This window comes from Macrobrachium nipponense, chromosome 36 (genome assembly GCF_015104395.2).
Source record: "Macrobrachium nipponense isolate FS-2020 chromosome 36, ASM1510439v2, whole genome shotgun sequence".
NCBI classification, from domain to species: domain Eukaryota; kingdom Metazoa; phylum Arthropoda; class Malacostraca; order Decapoda; family Palaemonidae; genus Macrobrachium; species Macrobrachium nipponense.
Genome location: NC_087220.1, coordinates 47,760,253 through 47,770,762, shown reverse-complemented (window position 1 = coordinate 47,770,762; position 10,510 = coordinate 47,760,253). Strand labels below are relative to the sequence as shown.

At 36.8% G+C, this 10,510-nt stretch overlaps 2 protein-coding genes across 4 annotated transcripts in view; one reads left to right on the top strand and one right to left on the bottom strand.

Moving 5' to 3' along the window:
- Positions 1–10,510, bottom strand: part of LOC135203605 (uncharacterized) — a 366,497-nt gene that overhangs the window by 244,957 nt on the left and 111,030 nt on the right. The gene's annotated exons all lie outside the window — the stretch shown is intronic.
- Positions 1–10,510, top strand: part of LOC135203603 (glycogen-binding subunit 76A-like) — a 200,766-nt gene that overhangs the window by 87,161 nt on the left and 103,095 nt on the right. The window contains exons 2-4 of one of the 3 annotated variants that reach the window (XM_064233409.1): positions 8,668–8,775; positions 10,092–10,221; positions 10,409–10,462. In XM_064233409.1, coding sequence (XP_064089479.1) covers positions 10,144–10,221; positions 10,409–10,462 — 132 coding nt within the window. In that variant the 5' untranslated portion in view covers positions 8,668–8,775; positions 10,092–10,143. The remainder of the gene's footprint in view (positions 1–8,667; positions 8,776–10,091; positions 10,222–10,408; positions 10,463–10,510) is intronic. The other 2 variants (XM_064233410.1, XM_064233411.1) reach the window with 2 other exon arrangements.

Here is a 10,510-nt window from a genome sequence, read left to right as displayed (position 1 = left end):
TTCTTTTTTTTTTTTTGAAAGGGTTGGGAGGCGATTAAATCATGTAATTTTTTTTCGAAAGATTGTGTAATTAGGTATCACTTAACCGAAGTATTATAAGAAAAAAAAAGAAAGAAAGAACGCTTATTATCGAAAACACGGAGGCATGATCAAGGGTAACCATGAAAAAAAGTTTATATTAGTCAGGACATTATTCAATGGTGTTATGTGAATCATTATAAACATAAAATCTGGCTATTGTCCAGGTTCCATTGTTTGTTTGTTTGTTTGTATGGCGTTTTTACAATTCATGGAACCAGTGGTTATTCACCAACGGGACCAACGGGGTTACGTGATTTCCGAACCACGTCGAGAGTGAACTTCTATCACCAGAAATACACATCTCTCACTCCTCAATGGAATGCTCAAGAATTGAACTTGCGGCCACCGAGGTGGCACGCCAACACCATACCAACCACGCCACTGAGGCGCTTAACCCCTACCCCCTGCAGTTGCGAACTTTCCCAAAAAATCCCGAAAAGTAGCGCACTGAAAGAATCATAGTGAAACTGTGAAAATCGTGCGATTTAATAACTTCGGTGAAATCGAGTTGTCTGTACAGCTTATAATGTCGTATGAGCTGCGACCCATGAAACTTTCAACCATGGCCCAGTGTTGGCACGATCATGAATAACTTCCACCTAAAATAAAATGGCATGAAAAAATTATTGTGGCTAGAGGGCTGCAATTTGGTATGTTTGATGATTGGAGGGTGGATGATCAACATACCAATTTGCAGTCCTCTAGCCTTAGTGGTTTTTTTAAGATCTGCGGGCGGACGGGAAAAGTGCGGACGGATAAAGAGAAAATATACTTCGCGCAACATACAGAGCAACAGGTTAAATGACAAGAAGTTACTCGCAGATGCAGAAATACAGTTTACGCAAACAAAACACCAAGAAGAGGTCGTGAAATACGAGGCAGTGGAAATGCCATTTACATTCAAGACTAAATTCTAGTTCGTCTAAACATAAGGGACAAAATAGCACGACTGTCTCACTCTAATATCTTCTTCTTTATCTTTATCTTCCCGCCACTGGTCCAGCGGCATAAGGCTGATACAGTTCCTCTCCATCTGCCTCTATCCTGAGCCATTTCCCTCGCTTTTCCTCTAGGTTCTGAATTTCATCTTCAAGATCTCTGACAATTATGTCTATCCACCTCGTTCTTGGTCTACCCAGCGGTCTTCTTCCTATTTGTACTGCTCTCAGTGCTCTCTCCTAGGGTCTCTATTCCCATCCATCCTCTCAACATGTCCAACATCACGGTAAAATATAATACAAAGGCACAAACTGTACAAGCAAAACAGTACATATCACACTAATGCACAAAGAATGTCAAGCACCGAAAAAAGATGTGCTCGGGATTTTTGTGACGGGTCCAGAATTATCAAGTTATGAAAGGATTGAAGAGGTTACTGGAGATGGGGCATCCTGGTACAGTGAATGTGTAACAAATACAAGACCTGGGAGAAAGCAGCCTTCCACCCACGCCATATTAGATCCATGACACCGCTAGATACTCATTTTTTCACCTGTGGATATGTGTGATAAATGAATCACGTGCTAAAGTGATTAGAATTATATATATATATATATATTATATATATATATATATATATATATCATATATACATATATATATATATGTATGGCTAATCTGGTAGTGTCAGTTTGTATATTAAGCCTTCTTTTGACTATGGTGTTCTTTGTAAAATCAGTTTGCCTCAGTAAAGGGTCCGAATAGGACCGAAAGTACTCGGCTATCTCGCTTTTTAATTTTTTTCCTTCGTGCAAAAAAAAACTTTATTTATATTATTCCTAATCATCTATATATCTATATATATATATATATATATATATATATATATATATTATATATATATATATGATATAATATATATATATTATAATATTAATATATATATGATATGTATAATTATTCACTTTAGCACGTGATTCATTTATCACACATATCCACAGGTGTAAAATAAGAGACAGGGTGTAGCTCCTGACCAGTTCCGACTTTATTTCCAAGCCATTGACGAAGGACTGATACATATTATTGAAGTCACAAATATATAAACAACAGAGGCAGTACCTACGAACATACACACAACCGTTTGAGACTGCAGACCCACCCACAGGCGGGTGTCAAGGTATAGGAGCTTTCAAAACAAACTCATTTGGCTAAAATAACAATATATATATATATATTATATATATATATATATATAATATATATATATATGTGTATATATATAATATTGTTATTTTTTTAGCCAATAGAAAATAGCATTTATATATACTGAGGTGTACAATTAATAAAGAAAAAATAATCGTTCCTTTTCAGTGATTGGACATTTGTATATATCAAAGTTTACCCCATATATATATATATATATTATATATATATATATATATATATATATATATATGGTTATTATATATATATATATATTATATATATATGTGTATATATATATATATAATATTGTTATTTTTAGCCATAGAAAAATAGCAGTTTATATATACTGAGGTGTTACAATAAAAGAAAATATCGTTCCCTTTCAGTGATTGGACATTGATATATCAAGTTACCCCCATATATATATATATATATATATATATATATATGATATATATATATATATGGGGGTAACTTTAATATATCAAATGTCCAATCACTAAAAGGGAACGATTGAAAGGGAACGATATTTTCTTTTAATTGTACCCCTCAGTATATTATAAACTTCTATTTTCTAAAAGGATGAATACGAAGCTGGTTCAGAGAGTTTCGGGCATTTATCCGAAATCCACAAAAGAAAAGACGCCCTGAACAATCAACAGGGTCGGAACGGCAATTAACAGGAATGATAAGCCAAATAGAAGACGCTGGTGGTCGGGCTTCAAAACTGACATTCCCTTATAAATCAGATCAGTGACAGACAAGGACGAGAGGCGGCAAGGTATCGCAGATCGTCGGAGAGTGTTTCATGTTGGTGATTTCTTTAAATGGTCTTTCTTCTTTATTTACAAGGCCTAACATATACTAAGATACTCTAGAGAATACGTATTCTCTAGACCTCGCCTTGGCTATACCCTTCACTGGTAGCTCCCTCTCTTCTCTCTCTCTCTCTCTCTCTCTCGTGAGATGTAGGCCACGTTTATCACGGAAGCTGCCTATGTATGGTAACCGTCTTGAAGGTGACTGGCCAACTTCCTCGCCAGACGGGTCCTGGTCATCCCGGTCCACATTCTTCACTTTGACAGGCGAGCTTCTACACCAGGTTGGGCCCCTGGGTGTTTTTAGCTGGACAGGGGGTTGGGGGGGGAGGGGTGGGGGGGGGAGGGGGGGGGAGAGGGGGGGGGGGGGGAAAGCTGTTTTTAAAGGAGATGCAATATTTTCTTGGATTTATACCCTTTTTTACTGGCGTCGTGGACTTAGTAGGATGGACATTGCTGGCTGTTATATTATCTCCTTCATTATCCCTTTCACCATCGTGGTCATCACACCATCGTTTTATGGTGCTTGTTGTGGCCTTCGTAAAATCTTTGTTAGAGAAACCCGTGTCCAACAATTACCGAGTTTCTCTTTCTATCTTTCAAATTCCCTTTTCTGTCCTGGGAATCTTTCCATACAGGGAACCTTAGGCTTGTAGCATTCTGCTTCTCCATCTAGGGTGGCAGCTTGGCTTGTTATTATACTAATAAACGAGGGGTGATCCGACCTCCAACTTACTCGGGACGCGTGCAAGATTTTTCACTGACGCATACGTGGTAAACATTATATTTCTATCTAGGGTAGCAGCTTGGCTTGTATAATAATAATAATAATTGAAAAAGAAACCCACAAAATCACTTTGTAACTTGTTTACTTCTAGTAATAATAATAATAATAATAATAATAATAATAATAATAATAATAATAATGACTGAAGCAGTGGGCGAGACTACGGCGGATGTGGGCATCGATGGTTGGCTCCAAGTAACGGGAGGGGCACTGACTGGCACCGTTAAGGCAATGCCCAAGAAAATCATTTCCTTCTAAATGTTAGGGCCTGTGATATTCAGACAGCTTGACAAATATAGAGAACATAAACTATAACCTGAAAAGGAGATTTTGCCGCCATCATGCGTGATATCTACAGACAATCCTTCCCTTTCATCGCCATCATCCCCCTCTCTCAGAACGGATAAGGCCGAGATATCTCTCTCTCTCTCTCTCTCTCTCTCTCTCTCTCGAATGCTTCCTCTCTCTCATCTCTCTCTCTCTAACCCACGCAGTCTTCTCACGCGGCTAAAACCACCTCCCCAGATTCCACATTTCGCTTTTTTTTTTTTTTTTTTTTTACTCCCACATTGTCTGCACCTTCTCTCATAGGTCCGCCTTTCTTGGGCTTATTCACACAAGTGTTAATTCTTTCGGTTTACTGCGAATAAATTTGGGGTTTAGTGTTAACGAAATAAATGCCCCGGGTGTGAGGTTGTATTGATATGGAAATTAAATTATAAGAATAACAATACATATAGATTTATAATTGCATAAATAATTAAGTAGGGTTTAAGGTTAATGAAATAAATACCTCGAGGTGTGAAGTTGTATTGATATGGAAAGTGGATTAGAAGAATAATAACATATATAGAATAATTGCGTAAATAAATAAGTAGGATTTAAGGTTACTGAAATAAATACCTCGAGGTGTGAAGTTGTATTGATATGGAAAGTGGATTAGAAGGATAACTATAAACATATGATTATAATTGCGTAAATAAATCAGTAGGGTTTAAATTTAATGAAATAAATACCTAGAGGTGTGAGGCTGTATTGATATTGAAAGTAAATTAGAAGAATAACAATATACATATATTTATATATATATATATATATATATATATATATATATATATATATATATATATATATATATATAATTGCGTAAATAAATAAGTAGGGTTTAACGTTAATGAACTAAATACCTGAAGGTGTGAGGTTGCATTGATATTTAAAGTGACGTAAAAGATAAGAGAGAATTGTAATCGAGAAAAGGAATAAATCTTCCATTACCAAAATACATAGGGTCCTGAATTTAAGAAATTAAACAGATCCATGAAATATGAATTAAATATCTAAATACGTAAAATCATAATGAAATTGGCCAAAGAATATATAAATAAATCATCTTATAGCATTGTAAAGAAGTAAAGGCACAATGCACATCATTATCAAAATAAATAAGGTCCTGAATTTAAAAAAAATAATAATAATAAACAGATCCATGAAATAAATAAATACGTAAGAGACATAATGAAGTTGGTCCAAGAATACATCAATAAATCATCGTATCCAGTACCTTATAGAAGACCCTGCAGGTCGAAGTTAATCAACCACCAGTCAGACTTCTTCCCTTATATGACGACCTGGTCGCCCACTGTCAACTGAGAGGTCATTAGTCTTTAGTTTGTATTTATTTTAATTATTTTTTTTTTTACAAAGTCAAGGCTTTTCCCTGGTTACTCTATGTTTTCGTTAAGAAAAAAAAAATAACACGTTAGGTTTAAGAACTATCTGAAAGAAGTGACTTTTTTACTCTCAAATATTAAACGACAAATATATATAATATATATATATATATTATATATATATATATATATATATATATATATATATATATTCATACTTACTTACTTACTTACTTATAGCCTTAATTCAACGTTAATCATAACGTTGAATTAAAGTTACAAATATATATATATATATATATATATATATATATATATATATATATATATATATATATTACTACATATAATGAAGGTTAAAGCAAGCGACAAGGAACGAATGAATTAATCAAAATAGAAACCCAGGTGCAGGATCAGCTGTGAATGCAGTCATTTACCGCCGTCTGCAACGTGACTAGCATAAACATGGCAATACTTCAATGGCTTCCAATTTTTTATTTATTTACTTCGACCCTTGCAATTGGGGACATTTGATGTTGGCAATACTATTTTTGGGGAATGTATATCTGTCTGTAACTTTCATACTGCATAAGACGTTTTGGATCATTCCTAGAAAGTTCACCCCCCACACACAAGGGTTTTAACCCGTTGTGTATCCAGCTATGCGGCGTGTTTAGTACAAGCCCGTTGGAGATGACCGTAAAAAGGTAAACAAAAGACTGTAAGTTCAGAAAGATAATGACCCTTAAGACATATTAACCGTAGATAACGGTCCCCGAAAACCATTTGGGGGGTCTTATCTGGGAAAGATGCAGTTGGGGATGACCGAAATAGCATAAACAAAAGACTGTAAATCTCATAAAGACAATGACCCCCAAGAGATATCAGCCTCAGATAACGACCGCCAACAAAGTATCTTAGGAAAGATCCGACTTTTTTTTTACAGAGATCTAAATGGCCACTCATGCTGTATACTTGAAACATCCTAACTTGGGGTTCATGATTGATTACTCGTGCCACTGCAGTCGTCATGAAGGCAATGAAAGGTGCGCCCCTTGTTTCACCCATGTTTACAACCCCCCTGTATAAATAACACTTCTAGTTCGATAATAAATCAAAGACGGGAACCAAAGACGCGTATTCCCAACAAGCAACAGAGACTTGTCATCTAAAAGTCCCGACAAGCAACAGAGAGACTTGTCGCCTAAAAGAGCAAAGTTATGTTCTGAAACTCAGGCGGCACAAAAGCTTTATATTCCATAACTATAAATGTATCGAACAATCTTAACAAGAGTGTAACACTCTACAATTGTTCCCCTTGGAGATGCATAACTTCCAATCCAAAAGTTCAAGAGGTAAAGATAACTTAAAACCAGGCGCGGAAGTTTCTTTAGCGTAACAATGGAGTTTTCTGTACAGCGTATATTGCTGCATGAATCGTGGTCCATGAAACTTTCAGCCGCAACCCGCTTGTGGCCTGTCCTATAGCGTTGCTAGACGCACGATCATGGCTAACTTTAACATTAAATAAAATACAAACTACTGAGGCTAGAGAACTGCAATTTGGTATGTTTGATGACTGAAGGTGGATAATCAACATACCAATTTGCAGCCCTCTAACCTCAGTAGTTTTCAAGATCTGTGGCCATACAAAAAAATGCGGACGGACAAAAGAAGCCATCTCAGTAGTTTTATTTTACAGATAACTAAAAATATCCCGTGACAATAAAGGTATCAAAGAGGGAGGGATATCCACTTTATATTGTTTGTTTGTTTGTATGGTGTTTTTACGTTGCATGGAATCAACGTGTGGTTATTCAGCAAAGGGACCAACGGCTTTAAGTGACTTCCGAACCACGTCGAGAGCGAACTTCTATCACCAGAAATACACATCTCTAATCCCTCAGTGGAATGCCCGGGAATCGAACTCGCGGCCACCGAAGTGGCAGGCCAAGACCATACCGATCACGCCACTGAGGCGCCAATATCCACTTTAGAGGAATTTCAGGACTATATTCTATCTATCGGCTTCAGTAAAGAAGAACTTTAATCGCTTCTCAGTCTTCTTCAGTAAAGAGTAATAGCCTCACAATACTATATTGATTAAATTATTATTACTATTATTATTATTATTAAACCTACTCGAATGAAACAAGCTTCCAAAGAATATGGTGTTCATGAGGAAGAAGAAAGAGGATGTCAAGGGAAATACAGAAAGAGAAAGAGAAAGAGAGAGAGATACCACTTATTAAAAACAACAAATAAATAAAGTAATCCATCTATAAACAGATAAAAATGCAATTTACCAAATGATTTGTATCTCCATTTTATCATCCTTTTCCAAGAACCCTTGCCGGATTAAATAACATCTCAATTTTAGTATTCCCTAGTCAGTTTTTTTTTTTTTTTTTTTTTTTTTTTTTTTGTATGGTGTTTTTACGTTGCATGGAACCAGTGGTTATTCAGCAACGGGACCAACGGCTTTACATGACTTCCGAACCACGTCGAGAGTGAACTTCTATCACCAGAAATACACATCTCTCACTCCTCAATGGAATGGCCGAGAATCGAACTCGCGACCACCGAGGTGGGACGCCAACACCATACCAACCACGCCACTAAGGTATTCAACCTGTGGGCCAAGGCCCACTGCTGGGCCGCCATGCGCACTATGCCATGGACATCTTCAAAAAATATATTTAAAACTTTGCTTTATTTCATAACTGATAACATGTAATTTGAGTTTTGATTACAATGCACAATATTTATTTAACGTTAATTCAGGCTAGTCCTTCCTTTCATAAGTGAAAATGTATAACTAATAAAGCGTTCTGATAAAATAATTCCATAGATGAAAGTGTAAAAATAATAAAGCGTCTGAAAAGGCTTTATAAAAATTCTATTAGTTATCATCATGACAGAATTCTGAAGGACAGTGGGCCATGAGTATTTAGGGATGCCCAAAATGGGCCATGGACACGAAAAGGTTGAAAACCACTGCGGCTATAGCTCATTGTAAACACTCATCCATTCTTGATATTTACCAGATATAACAGTATAATATATATATCTATATATATATATATTATATATATATATATATATATATATATATATATTAAATTTCGAATTTATGCTTCCTACTGAATTTCCTGTATCTTTCCAGAGCTGACCAACGGAGCGAAAGCGACACAATGAGCATAAGAGCCTAGTTAAGACGAATATCGTCGAAACAGAGGATATTTTGGCTGAGCATCTGAGCCTGTTCTTGTAGGTAAGCAGTGTGGACAGTGAACTGAACAATCACTGTACTTGAGCAATCCAAATTTGCATGTCTTTTCTCATAGAAATCTAGGTGTTACCAGCATTGGCAAGAAAAGTAACATTAAGGCATTTTTACTCATTCTATGTACAATGAATTTCATATATGGACTTAATTTGCTCGTGTTCTTTGAATTCACTCTATTTTCTTCAGTTCCCTAAAGTAAAGAAACAGTTATTTTCCTCTTTTCTCTGTAGAATTATACTTGTAATCAAGACAGAGTATTCTGTAGGCTCACTTTCTGCATCTTGTTCGGGTTGTAATCTAAACATTCATTCCTGGCCAGAAAGACTCACGGATTACAGAACCTCACAAACAAGCTTTCCACCACAAACCTCCCATGTGAGATCATGCACTGGTCCTTTGCTACCAAATAAGAACATCTATTGACCTTTGACCTGTGATTCCTTCACAGCATTTGCATTGATGCATGGAACTAGTTACTGTTAAGTGTAGAGACTGACGATCCTTGCACTGAGATGGGAGAAAACTACCTAACCCTTTTCCTCATCATTCCCAACCTACTGGAAAGAAGGAATTATTCCAGTTCTCCTGAAAAGGAACCTTACAGTCCTACTAGAAAGGAGTCGCTCCAGTCCTACTGGAAAAGGTCCTTTCCAGTTTTTCTGGAATGGAACCTCTCCAGTCTTTCTGGAATGGCACCGACTAGGAACTACTGGAAAGGAACCATACCAGTTCTCCTGGAAAAAAAATTCTTCAGTCCTCCTGGAAAGGTAACGACTCAGAACTACTGGAAAGGAACCACACTAGTACTACTGGAAAAGAACCTTTCCAGTCCTTCTGGAAAGGCTACGACCCAGAACTACTAGAGAGGAACCTTCCCCGTCCTTCTGAGAAGGAACCACACCAGTCCTACCACAAAAGAACCACTCCTGTCCTTTTGAAAAAGAAGCAATTCAGTCCTCTGACAAAGTACCATCCAAGCCCTCTGATCCCAGTCCTCTGGAAAGGAAAACCAATTCCCATCAAATTAGTTAATTTCAACCCAAAAGTAATAGTGCACCAACTCCTTTTAGACAATGCATGAACCCACACTTATCATCAGTCTTTGAACTATGACTATTCTCTATTCATATCTTGAAATGGTAAACTGTAATCGTAAGCTCGTAAATTTACAACCCCACTCCATTTCCTCTGTCAAAAATGAACCCTTAAACAACATTGTATCATCTTTCCCTAGATAGACAAAAAAAAAAAGAAAAAAAAAAGGCCACAGATTTGTGAATGATCCTAAACTTACTCCATAGATTAATGAGGGTGGAAGGATGACCAGCAGGAGTAGCAGAAGGAGGAGGAGGAATGTTGTTTTGGGGTCAGTTAAGCCGGGAGAATCTGCTCTTTGGCGAGGAGGATGAGGATGAGGTTGAGGATGAGCAGGTGAGTGGTATACCTCAAGGAGACATCATTGAACCTAAAGTGGTAGCGAAAAAATTAGCATGAAGTGAATTTGGGGTTCAGTAGTGACGCAGAATGATAATACTGACGATATAGAATAGTACGCCATAAAATTTATAAATACAGGGCAAATGACAGCAGTTCATTTTCTTCGCACGAACAACCAAAGCTGGAAAACTGGAGATTACTACGGGCCAACAGTGTCCCTCAAACGACTAATCAGGTACAAAACAGTAGCGGTGCTAGAATACCATCACTGCCAATAATTTAG